Source organism: Genypterus blacodes, unplaced genomic scaffold, assembly GCF_046128005.1.
Source record: "Genypterus blacodes isolate CSIRO-AG114 ecotype Tasmania unplaced genomic scaffold, CSIRO-AGI_Gbla_v1 ptg000133l_1, whole genome shotgun sequence".
NCBI classification, from domain to species: Eukaryota; Metazoa; Chordata; class Actinopteri; order Ophidiiformes; family Ophidiidae; genus Genypterus; species Genypterus blacodes.
In genome coordinates, this window is record NW_027466935.1 from 488639 (window position 1) to 502228 (window position 13590).

The 13590-nt window shown below is 43.8% G+C and overlaps 1 protein-coding gene across 1 annotated transcript; it reads right to left on the reverse strand.

Annotated features, from left to right (window-relative positions):
- Positions 1 to 9748: 9748 nt before the first annotated feature.
- LOC143011092 (sperm-associated antigen 6-like) lies at positions 9749 to 13435 on the reverse strand. Its single transcript, XM_076163783.1, has 11 exons — positions 12852 to 13435; positions 12656 to 12751; positions 12340 to 12506; positions 12071 to 12254; positions 11777 to 11982; positions 11477 to 11650; positions 11217 to 11369; positions 10895 to 11086; positions 10590 to 10706; positions 10342 to 10487; positions 9749 to 10167 (listed from the first exon to the last, which is right to left on the reverse strand). The coding sequence occupies exons 1-11, from the start codon at positions 12874 to 12876 to the stop codon at positions 10014 to 10016; spliced, it is 1614 nt and encodes a 537-aa protein (XP_076019898.1). The 5' UTR covers positions 12877 to 13435; the 3' UTR covers positions 9749 to 10013.
- Positions 13436 to 13590: the final 155 nt, after the last annotated feature.

Sequence of the window (13590 nt, forward strand, 5' to 3'; positions counted from 1 at the left end):
TAGCTGTCTCTCTGTCACTTCTCCTGGTTTGACACAGATTATATTGCATAATACTCGGCCACATACTGCAAATGATTCCTATGATTTGAAGGTATTGATCTTAAAGAAGAGTTTTGAAAACTGTAGTATGACAGCAGGATGCCAAGCTTCACTCTCTACTGTCTGTGCTTTCTATTATGGTCACATTTCTGAGCTGTAATTCTCAGCTATATATATGTGGTGTGTGTGTGTGTAGTATTCAGTGTCACCCTACAGACACCCAGCTGTCCCCGTTTGTCCCCGCAAATAATGCCATTGTGTAGCAGTGCATTCTGTCCCTGTGCTTCATTATGTGCATCGGGCCGTGTCTGTTACAGTTGTGCAGCTTTCCATCATTGCTTGTGATCCCTGGCACAATACCGGGGCTTCATAAGCACGGATCCACACAGATCTACAGGCTCAGACTTCAACTGTCACTGAAATTGAAAATCACTTATTTTAAAAATACAGACTATTATAGGAACTGATGAGCATTGAAGACGGGAAACAAAAGAAGAACTTCAAAATAACACTGACCGTTGATATGATCTCAAAGTTTGCAGCAAGTAATGAAACTATTTACTGAAAGTGGCGTAAAAGCATGTATTGCATATAATATGATGTCATTATACAGTATGATGTCGTTACTTTACACCTCTGTGGGTCACAGAGGCAGCAGGCTGTATACAGGGCAGCCCAGATGTCCCTGTGCTCCCACGCCACGTCTGCCGGCTCTTCCTTAGGGGATCCCAGGGCGCTCCCACACACAGATGGGATCCGCTGCATAATCCCTTCAGCATATTCTGGGTCTGTGCTGTGATCTGCACCCAGCTGAACATGCCTGGAATACTTTGACTGTGAGGCATCCGGGATGGCATCTGACCGGGACATTTTATATGCACCATCTCAAATTCCTTAGAATATTTTGAGCCGTCACTACAATTTGACAACAGGGAAGTGGTAACTAAGTCAGCTGATGGAACATTAAGACCCAAATCAGGGCTTTTTTGTGGGGATATTTTCACTTTGCCGAGTTATGTCAGTCTTAGTTGAAAGAAAACAAATCAAAACATCACCTTCTGAGTGAAGACAGTAAGGAGAGTGTGAGATATTCCCAGAGGCCACTTTGTTAAAGCTGCAGATTCATGGGAGAGGACCCTCATGTCCCGTCATTCCACACCACTGTGCCATCTGTAGCACCTCTATATCAGCAACGAGCTGTGCTGGAACAGAAATTCACCCACTTGGACTTGCACTAACTGAACTAAGTGAAGAATTTAAACTGTTACACACTTTGATGCTAAACAAATGCTTATCTAAAAAAGGTTTATACCAAGTTTGACTACAAGTTAAGTTTAAGTTGTCATGAAATTCCATGCAGATACAGGCTGGAGGAACTACAGAGTCTGAGAGTAACAACATATTGACCCCAATAAAGCTGATGAAACCTGAACCAAAACGTTTGAGAGCTTTTCACCTTGAGCGTCAAAGCACAGAACTGCATCATTGTGAAAACAGAGAACAAACACCTGAGTGTGAAATTCAGAGGGGCTGCATGGAAGTAAAGGTCAGCTGTAGCCAAACTCTAAGAAAAAAATGACTTAAAGGCCAAAGTAAAGGCTGAGAGAAAGTGCTGTTCTGTTTATATGAGCGAGAACGTCTCACATCTGAGGTGGAAGCAAAAGGTTAAAACGCTGCCAGTGTTGACGGAGCTGTGAGGCAGTGAGCATTGTTTCATAGCAGAATCGTGCATTTTAATTAAACATGATTATGGACCAATAGATCAAAAATGAATTATAAACATTAGCTCATGTAACATTAAAACTATTTGTATAATCTTTTGTAAATCTGCTGAGAGTTGCCCTTGAGCAAGGCACTCAATTCCCAACATGTTATGGCTTTCTTCCTTAGTCAATTCAATGTTTATACCTGCATCATGGTGACACATCTGGAATGAAGGACTCATCAAACCAGACTTCTCCAGATGATAGACCAATGAGATTCAGGGATTAAGATCATAGACAGGAGAGGTTGGAGTGTTGTGAAATATTTGTTGCCATTGATTAACAAGAGACACTTGAGTGACCAGAAGCATTCCAACTTTGCACCGATGCACTAATCAGAGGCAGAAACACAGACTGCAGTGGCACCTGAAGAGACGGGCTCGTCACAGAAGCGAAGCAAAGCGGGACATGCTCAAGTGCTGCTAATCATCACTCAGGAAGAAGAGCGGGTAAGAAAAGAGAATGAGGGTGGGGTTGGGTGGGAGGGGAGGGGGGGGGGGGCACAGCTATTTTTATCTGGATACCATGAAGACAGCTGCCATTCTTCCTGAGTGTCTGAGACTTGCATGCACTTTCCATCACACGGCGAGAAACACAGGGAGGGGGACACGAGCAGTTTGGGTTTTGTAACTGTTCGAGGGTCCATATGGAATAATCTCATTCATTTCAATAGCTGCTGTCTGTGGTTACCAGGTGTATCCATCAATGACTGCAGGGAATCTACGCTTTATAATTTCAGCAGTCAGCCGGTTCGGGTCACGTGCGGTGACCCTGACATTCCTGCTTCACTTCAGACCCCCAGCTTGGACCCTCTGCCGCCCTCATCTAAGTGAGCAATAGAAGATAATGGAGGACAGAGTGACAGTGACACGCTCCACAGCCACAAGCCAAGAATGTGACTGTGTTACTGGTAGCCACATGCCAAAAAAAACCTCCAGGCTTTGATATGAGCCGCAACCCCCATCTGCATTCACCCACAAGCCGGATTTATCTGCTTATGTAAGTCAATGAATTTCTCACTGAGGATGAAGGAATTAACTGCACATCGAGTAGGATTCATTAGTCAACCAACCGAACCTGGCCAGGGGGCGCCACATCGATATTCATACAGCTGTGGAGCTGAAGCCCCAGAAAGTGACTGATGTCTACTATCTATATTACGGAAGATTTACTTGGAAGGTCTACTATAATCACACTGGACCCATATTGTTGTACTAACTGGTTTGTGGAGTCAAAATGGTCAAAACTGAAAAGAAGTCAATCTTAATAAAGAAGCAATAAAAGATATGAGTAATAACACAGTACAGAATGTTTCTTTATGTACCAAGTAATCTGATCTGATATTGATACATATATGTAGAGAGAGAGAGCGAGAGAGAGAGAGAGAGAGAGAGAGAGAGAGAGTAGGACAGGGAAGTATATCGTCAAAATGTATAGTGGTTTTATACCCCAACTTGCATCGTGAGGAAGTATTAGGAGTTAATGGAGAGTTAAGCGTTTGTCGGTTGGTTTTGTGGGCTATAAAACTTCTAATTTCGCTGGCGATAGCCGTAATTAATTCTAGAAAAAAGGGACAAATATTTATAGGCATGAGGAACTAATAGATATGAAACAGTAGTAGTGCGTCCTCACCTCCACCTTGGGGCTGCTGTCCAAAATCCTGAGAAGCTGCTGGGCTGAGTCCCAAACCCTGATCCCTGCTGTGCCAGGGCCCCAAAGGTGGGAGGAGGGTTCTGATTGGCTCTGGAGCCAAATGAGGGGGCAGCGGGAGGTGAGGAAAAGCTGCAAGTGGAGAGACACACAAAATATGACACGAGCTGAAATACTGGCCTGACAAATATGACTTGATGAAATGCACCAAAGCCATTACATATGTATTTATATTTGGTGTAAATATGTACATAGAATGTTTGGCTCCCACAAGAAAAGACTGACATAATGAGGAGGGGAAGGGGAGGGAAGGCATAATGAAATGCAGCGAGACCTGATTTGAATTTTAATAGGCGATCTAACTGTAACACGGCTTCCCCTGCAACCGCTGGAAGCCAGAGATGCAGTTTGCCTACAGAGAGGAAGAAACTTAGCTCAGAGTTCATTTCTTTGCTGCACAACATTTTATGAACTGCATAATAATAATAAAACCCAAGGTCTCCAAATTAAAATTGGGAATGAGAAGAATTAGTGACACAACATGGGAGGATTCATCAACCTATGGGACTGAACACATCGAGAGAAAGAGAGAGAGAGAGTGAGAGAGAGAGAGAGAGAGAGAGAGAGAGAGAGACACAGAGAGAAGCTACTTGTCTGCTCCCTTCAATGCAGAAAACAGTTATCGGATGTATTTGTATGCAAGTGTGTGTGTAAGCAGATGGGGGTTGATGCAGTAATCCCTTGAACAGGACCCACGCCCACTGATGCCCGGGGGAGAAAAACAGAGCGAACAAGCAAAATAGAGTGGGGGAGAGAGAGAGAGAAAGAGGAAATCAGTTTAATCTGCAGACAGCTTTACCCCTGAGTGAGATTATCTGAGGGGAATAATCTGAGACCTCACAGAGCTTTGTAGGTTTGGATATGCAGCTTATTGGTCTCAGGTTTATTGGTATAGACTTTGTGGACACACAATGGTTGAAAAAAAACAAAAAACATTGAGAAATAAATTACAGGAAGAGAACATTTAATGTTTTTGCTGTTATTTGAAAATTAGATTAGTTTGAGTAAAGGTAGTTTGGGGTTGGCAGGATTAAATATTTTGTATCTATTTCAAAGCAGACACAGATAACCAACTTGAATTTGTTAATGTGCTCTAAAGTCCATACAGTGTTAGAACAAACAGAGGCACATGATGATGTACATGATTATATTGTTTTCTACATTCTTACTTACCCAAGATCAATCCACTGGACTCAGCATCGTTTTCTGGGATATACTGTAGAGTTGATGATGATGGATTGCAAGTGTGCAACGTGGAGCAGGTGGAAGCCATGAACAGCAATCAGGGAACTGGGAGAATGAATGAAGTGCCACACCCACCACACACACACGCACACACACACACACACAGGGAAGCACAAGAGACACAAGGAATAACTGGAAACACTTCTGGGCATTAAAAACACTTGAGCCTGCTGAATACAGTTACTGTGTTGTGCTGCTTTCAGTTCAGTTCATCACAGCTTAATGATGGATGTGAATGTGGATGTTGCCTGAACGCCTCACATGTAGGCTTTGTAGGGGAAAAGGGAAATACAGAAATTAAAGCCTGGCTACCAGCATGCCCTAGTAAATAATTGATTGCCCTAATGTAACAAGATGATGTTCCCTGGGTGCAGGGCAGGATAGTGATAGGGCATTAGTGTGTTCAGTGGTACCAGCATCCCAGTGGAGCTAAAGGACTTGATGACTGCTGCTGCCGCTGTTACGAAAATGGCAAAAAATAGAAAGAAACTCAAATTTCATCTTGAAAAACAAGTAGTAGTTGTAGCAGAGGGATTCAGTCAATTATTTGTTCTTAAATTTGTTCTACATCACACTTCTTTGCACCGTATCCACGCTAAATTATTAATCTGGTAAACAGTTCAGTCAGATCATGCTTGTAGGCAGTTCAGACCACTATAAATTTGTTCTTAATTGTTTGTTTAATGGTGTAATAAAAGTCAGAATGTATTTGGTATTGTCATTGTTAGAAGCTGTATTTAATTGTTGTAGAAGCAGTGGTAGAAGTAGTTAATAATGCTGAATTATGAGTGAGTTTGAGTAAAGTTGTACTCTGTTTTGCTGGAGTAGAGAAAGAACCAAAACCCTGGGATGCATCACTTCCTCCTCTAGTGTTGTTCAAACTCTGAACAGAGGTCCATATACAGTACCTGGTACATACTGTGTGTGCATACATGGGGCTGAGTATCAGTGCGACTGGGTCACCCTCATTAACTTGAACTTGGACCTGGGCAGTGATAAATTGGTGTAAGGAGTTCCCCTTCCTGTCACCAAACTGCAATTTGTAACATGAAGATGGGAGGCAGAGAGGACATGTCTCACCCATGCAGCTAATGGTTGATCTTCAAATAAAAAACTGTGAGCAATCTGTGAATTTTGGCAAGTGAAATGGTCCTAAACATTATGAAAAGAGGACTGCAATAATCAATTCAATTTAAGTATTAAGGTAATTTTTAGAGGGGTAAAAAAATAGAACTATTTAAAGTACAAACAAAATGCTAATAACCTGTGTCAGTATATTTCGTAATTTCCTTCACTTTCTACAAAGCCTAAACAAGACAGAAGAGTCTTTCTACAAATGTGATTAGTAGCAGGGAAAACACAGGTGGAACTAATAACACTGATTACTGCATTATATTCAGGTGTGACAGTTCACCTTTGCCAGCATGTACACGATGAGGTCATTAATGTGGAACATGGTGCAAAGCCTCTTATTGTCAAAGCCTTCTCTTGCTTGCTTCTTATTGTGAGCTGGACTCATTTTGTAAAGGGTAAAGGAGGGACGACCTGCACAAACATTGAGAATGAAAAGTAGAGCACAGCACAGAGCGGAAAAGAGTAAGATGCATGCTGAGCAGAACCGATCAACCGACCAACCAACCAGGGGTACTAATGATGTGATGTGTAAAGCTGCTGCTCCCCATTAGTTGTGGTTTCTCAGTCTCTGTCTCCCTCTTGTGGACTAATGTGGGCATGACAGTATTTGACAGCTGCTACACGAGAACAACAGATCATACATGTTGCCCTACCTGTCTTCTGATTTGCCGTCTGCCTACCGAATCATAATTAAATTGCAGACCTCAAAAACAACCTTGTTCATCATGGCTGCACTATGATGAGTCGCGCAATTAAATGATACACAAATGCATAAATGGAAGAGGAGGTCAGGTCGGTCTGGGGTCAGACTATATGCAAGATTTTAAGTCTGACATTTGCAATTTTCTATTGATGCATATCACATTAAAAATTCAATCTGACAAGCAAAATTGAAGCACTTATGTCATGTGAAACTTGCTATAATGAATGAAATGCATGCCCTGCCAATCGAGGTAGTAATTGTTTGTGCAGTTGTTTTAGAGCCCTTCCATTTGGCTAATATGTGCAGTTAGTCTGGGCAGCTCTGTTTTGAAAGGCAATGAATCTGGAAAGTGCTGAATACAAGTGTACGAAATAATGACTCAACTCTCATTTAGATTCAGCTTAACAGTGGGGGGAGGGGCTGTAAGCAAAGATCTGGGGTGTTGGACCTGGACCCAGACCTGAACCCTGGACCTGGACTCTTTCTGGAGCTTGAGCTTGAGCTGGTGCTGGGGCTGCCACTACCAAATGCTGAAGGAGACCCCCCCCCCAGGGAAATAGTGGAACAGGACACTTGCACTTTAACATATGTGAAAGAACAGAACGAGTCTCTTAGGTGTCTGCTCCATGCTGTGGAACAGCGATGGCGAATCCTTAACGCCTCCACAGTCCTGCTGGTGTTGACGGCGGGGGTGAGGAGCCTATGCCCAGTCAGCAGGATAGGAACCAAACAGGAGGTGGAGGGGAGGAGGAGGGGAAGGATGACAATGCATCAGTTGAAAAAGCAGCAGAGACAAAAAGGTGAGCATGCAGGTGATTGGACAGACCGCTGAGTGGATGGTGACGTGGCTAAGCTAGATAACCGGCGGGCAGTGACCTGATTGGAGAAAGTAATGAATGAATGAATGAGACGTAGGCTACTAGAAGAGAGGGATGACTTTGATTACAGGAGCAGCTGAATGACCTCTGAGTCTCCCTGGTAGACGCTTACACTGATGGCGCAGTGACAGAACTCAGTGGGAAACGCTTGGCGGCGTGCACAGCTCTGTGCTGCCAACTCACACCGCTGCACAAGGGAGACAATTAAAGCAAGTGTTGTCTGCATGCTTCCGTTGCTTTGTCCATGGCGACTCATTGCCGTTTGTCACTTTAAGAGAGAAAAATGTTACCTGTCAGCATTTTTGCACAAATATGTTGGTGCTGCACTTCATCTCATTAAATCTCATTTTGCTCTCAAGTACTTAAAATATGCAGTCAGTGTTCAGTTTCGAAGACTTTCTGCGTTTTACATTTGTCAGTCAGAATTGTAACTCTTTTCAGAAATTTCAATTGAACCCATTCTCCTGTTTTCTTCACACCTGCAGCATGCATGTCTGCTCTCTATTCCATTCATTGCACTGACTATGTGCTGCATGCATGCTTCTGAAAATACAGCAGTAACTATTTCACATTCTGTTGTTGGCATTACATAAAATAAAGCCTATATTCAATACAGACCCAAAATTGTATTTGACTATCTCACTTTAATCAAGAACAAAAAAAGCAAGGAGAACTCAAGTTTGCGCAAGGGGGGTGAAATAGAGAGAGAGCAGAAGAGGCACGCAGTGAATCTCATCAGCATTCTGCAACATGATTGTCTGGGCTTTGCCGCTTGTTGTGGTGCTCTCCCTCGTCTGAGCCATTTTAATGAGTGCATCTTTATCACAAATAGGCTTAACTGTTATTGCACTCCCTTTCTTTACTTATCTGATATTTTACTACAGAGGCAACGGTAATGCTCAAATTGCAGGTTTTGCTTGTGAAGAGAGTTCTTAGAGTTCATGGAGAGAGAGGGAGAGAGAGAGAGGGTGGGAGAGATGTGACTAGACAGCCGCAGCCGCAGCTCTATGTGAATGTCTGGCAGACTGGGCCAGTTAAGATGAAACAGCGTACTGAGAAGGTAGCTTATCACTATTCTTTACACACACTGCAACACAGTACTGCAGTGGATGCTGTGTGCACTGATGGATTTCAGCTACATGTGATCTTTAGGGGCATGTTGAAACTAAAACACATTGAATTTCGAACAAAAACAACCTGCAGTGCTCATGAGACAATTCAAGCTCCATTATGAAAATCAATCTAACAGCTCTTGTTTGTTTGTCAGAACACCAGATATGCAATTTTTCTTACAAACAACTTTCTTTCTACTGCAGTTGAGTCAGCAAATAGTTCCAGTCGGTAGTTTACTGTGTGTGGGAGGAGTGAGATCGTTGTCTCAGCCTTCTGTGTAATGAAAACCTTAACATTATGTGACTGTCATTAAAAACAAGGATTAAAGTCAGCAGTATATTACAGACAGATGTAAGAAACAGCTTGTTTGGTGTCACATTGCCCTTGATCAAGCTGTCCAATCTGTTGTGGATTTGACTAACAGACTTCAACCTGCTGTGAGACTATACTGGCATTTCTACAGCACTGTGTTTGGCTGCCACCTTCAAGAATCAATTACCTTGTTCATAAGCGTGCAGACATCATAGATAACATGGCACAGACTGACAAAGTAAGTTCATCGCAACTGAGAGCCAAGTGGTGCACAGGTCGATCCACAGACGCCTCTGCCAACGCTGAAGACCCCTCAATAAAGCAGGTTGTTCTTATGTTGCAATCAAGTTTTGGCAGGGAACAAAAACTTCCTAAGGGAACTATTCATTAAGGGTTGTGTTTCCGTGGAGATAGCAGTGCAGTGATCTTAGTAAAGAAGACGGAGAAAGAAGTGGCTTCGCTGCCACTAACAAGGTTTGTAGTAAATAAACTTTGGCTCTTCCCTCAACTACTTCTGGTATTGTTCCCAGGAGAGCCGGCACACTTTAAAATAAATATTAAATCCTTTCACTAACAAAATTCTCTCCTTTTTTTGGTTTGAAAACATTTGTCAAATATTATGAGATTTCTGTAAGTCTTTGCTATGAAGCCTTTTTCTCACGAGAGCTTCATCCATTACTACATTTCATTCTTATTGTAATCCTTTAGAGGACAGATATCTCTTCCCATTATAAAACACTTACATTACATTATAAGGCAGTAAAACGTTGAGCCTTTGTTATGAAATAAGATTCAATCACAGCATAATGTTGTTGTTTTTTAATTAATCAGAAAATTAAAACATCTCAACAGCTGATAAAGCCTTAAAGTTAAACCAATTAGATCAGGTTGATTGGTAGCCCAGACAATATATTCTCTCATTTTCATCCTGAACTCAAATTTGGCCTGAATCTGACCTTTGACCTCACAAAAGATCACACAATCCATTCACTTTGTTATCCAAAAATATACATCTAAATGTGCAAAAAAATCAAATATAATAAGAAAATATGAATTGATCCATTAATTTTGTTTCATTTACCTGTGAAGACATTTACATTTTAAAAGTAAATTATATCAAGAGGTTTTGTCTGAGGGTGGATCGTCGAACACGAGGTCATCTGTGGTTGGATCATCTGAAGCTCGACTGTGTGGGGCTCCATCTTCTGACGCTGGTTTGTAGTTATCTAACCGCTCCAACAAGGACTCAGAGTATCCAGGGGTGTAGTACCTGTAGTGCCAACACACAAACACACAAAAACACACACACACACACAGAATGAATAACCTTAAAACACATATAGTAGCACTTAGATGCTGCAAAGTATTCTGTGTGTGTGTGTGTGTGTGTGTGTGTGTGTGTGTGTGTGTGTGTGTGTGTGTGTGTGTGTGTGTGTGCGCCAACCTGACTATCTCCTCCGGGAAGCAGCTGTTGATGGTGTGGATGTACTCGTGCAGGGGGGATCCAGGCTCGGCGACAATCTCCTGCAACTTCTTCAGAGCGCCGCTGGTAACAAAATGATGCCGTTCCTTGTTGTCGTGAGGCAGCACCTGGGAAAGGACAGAGGACAAAATAAAAAGCGAAAGCAATGTCACATATATTTGAATTACAAATAGCAGATAGCAGTTTTGAGCTGAAATCTTCAGGTGTACTTTGCTGAACTGGCAGACGACGTGTTTGAGGATGTTGCTGGGAGCGCTGTAGAGGAGAGACCCCAGGGTTGGCATGTGTGTACACTTCTGCAAGATGCTTTTCAGAGCCTTCCTACTCTGAAAAGAACAAAAGGATCAAAATACATCATATACCATATTATTACTATTACTATTCTATATGCTACATGTAGCTTTGTGAGGTTTCCATATTGAACCATTTTGAGGAACATGAAGCAACTTGAGAACATTTATCTTGGAATCATCTGGGAAGACACAGCTACAGTGAGCGTCCTTGTCTTTCTTACTTTGGCCTGCAGGTCATCTGTACTGTTGGGATCCACGTAGAGTTGAAGGATCTTTGGCAGCAGGTTGGCCGTGGCTATAGCCTTGGCGTGATCAGATGTGTGACGCCCAATATGGCCGATGGACCAAACCGTGGCTGCCTTAATGTGAGCTTCTCGCTCCTCTGTGAGACACATTGCCAGCTGGTACACGCCCTTGGAGACAGGAGGACAGGTTGAGACTTTATGACTTACATACAGGATCTCCAGGATTGTTACTGGTTCCTTTGGGCTCATGTGGTCAGTCCAGTGAAGGATGACAGAAGATGAAGAAACACACACATACCTTAGAGAGAATGACAGCCATGGCGAGGTATTCAGTGTGAGCGCCCACGTATCCCAGCATCATGATGCCCGGCAACCTCACATCTCCTCTGCAATCACCCAGATAGTCGACGATTGCTGCGACTCCACCAGTGTTCACAATCAACTGGGCCAGCTGGAACCACAGACAAGCTCAGGTGAAGTTCTCTGTGTGTCTAGACATAAGCTTATCTGCCTGTAAGTGTGTGTGTCTGTGTGTGTGTGTGTGTGTGTGTGTAGTACCTCTGGTGAGTGTGTGACAACCTCTCTCATCAGGGTTGCGACGTTCTTCCTGACAACTTCGTCGGGGTCTTTGAGGCAGGCCATGGCCGGAGGGAAGATCTCGGCCTCTACGACCATCTCTGCCAGGTTGACCGAGTGCTTACTGATCTGACTGAGGGCCGAGTAGACCTGTCTCTGTACGGAGGGGGGGGGGGGGGGGAAATTAGCTTGTGACCTGCTTCATATCTAATTGTTCATCCCTAACATCAGCATTTATTCTAAAACTCCACTGTGCTGGCTTACGATGGTCCATGGTCTTACTTTAAGTTTGGCATCCCGGTTGAGGATCATCTGCGCCAGGTGGGCGATGGCGCCGGCGTCCACCACGACCTGAGCAATCTCCGGCGTGTGTCTAGAGATGTCGCTGAGGGTCGAGGCCGCAACGCGTTTCAGGGCCAACTGAGGCTCCTGGAGACACATGAGCAGCAGGGGAACAGAGCCGGCATCCACCACCGACTGACACAACTCTGCAGTAACACAGAGAGGTGGGATGTGAGAATAGAGTCATTGTTGCTGTTTTGAAGAGAGAGATGGAGCGTGTCATTGTGTCCTTACGTGCGTTGTGCCGTGCGATGTGGCCCAGAGCCCAGGCACCGGCTTCCCTCACCACCGGGTCAAACTCCTCCAGGCAGAGCACCAGAGCTTCCACTCCCCCGCTGTCCACCACAGCCTGGGACAGCTCTGGGGAGTGTTTGGCCACCGCTCGCAGCACAAACGCAGACGCTTTCTTATGGAACCTCTGCTCAAACAAACACAGAGACACATCAGAGTCATATTGTTGTAATTGAAACGCGCTTCATCTGCCTGTAGGGGGAGATATATACATTCTGTGCGGATAGGGAGAGGACCACAAGGGGCAGGACGTCTCCCTTCATCACAGCCTCAGCCATCTCGTAACTGTTATCTGCCAGTCGACCCAGAGCCATAGCTGCTGTCTGCTGGATGGAGGGGACACAGTCCAACAGCATGGGACGCAGCAAGGGCAGGACACCTGGAAGACAGGAGAGGAAAGGAGGCAAGGAAGATAGACGGAAATGGGAACGATAGAAAATGAGATCAATGAGAAATTAAATGACAATAGCTGTTTAAAGTTTGCCAGGCGCAGCGAAATGTAACCCAGGCGATAGTTAAGTTAATTACCGGCGCCTTGAAGGAGATCTATGTTCTCTCGTCTGGATGCGAAGTCAGAAACGCTCTGCACGAAATGCCTTCTTGCTTTCATATACTCCTGGAAAACTGCAGCGAACAGACATGACAGCAGTGAGCCGAATATCATTTATATATTACAGATAAAAATATAAAAACATGTCACCCAGGAAGTGTGAGTGAGTCTCACCGTCATTAATCTGTCGCTGACTCATTTCCCTCGTCTTGATTACTTTCCTTCCTTGTCTCTATGAAAACACATTTTACGCCGCGGGTAGTGTTGTTTAAATCTGAAAACCATGACATGTTAGCGTGACATCACGGGTCCAGCTGATTGGAATGACGTCATTGTCATACACTGCCTGGCCAAAAAAAAAGGTAGCCAACTGGATTTAACTAAGCAAAAAGGTAAGAGCCTCCTATTGGACAATTACTGCACGGGCAATTATCTTTCAGCTGGCAACAAGTTATTTAACCCCAACTGATGCAATGAGTAGCTTCTCATTTCTTAGACAACCATGTCGAAAGACACATCCCGTGGTCGTGGAAAAGATGTTAGTCTCTTTGAGAAGGGTCAAATCATTGGCATGCATCAAGCAGAGACAACATCTAAGGAGATTGCAGAAATGACTAAAATTGGGTTAAGAACTGTCCAACGCATTATTAAAAACTGGAAAGATAGTGGGGAAGCATCATCTTCGAGGAAGAAATGTGGTCGAAAAAAATCCTAACTGATCGTGATAGGCGATCACTTAAACGTTTGGTGAAATCAAATCGCAGAAAAACAACAGTAGAACTCAGGGCTATGTTTAATGGTGAAAGTAAGGGCATTTCCACATGCACAATGCGAAGGGAACTCAAGGGAGTGGGACTGAACAGCTGTGTGGCTCGCGTGCAAGGGCGACCTGGGACGCAAGCTGGGGGCTCTG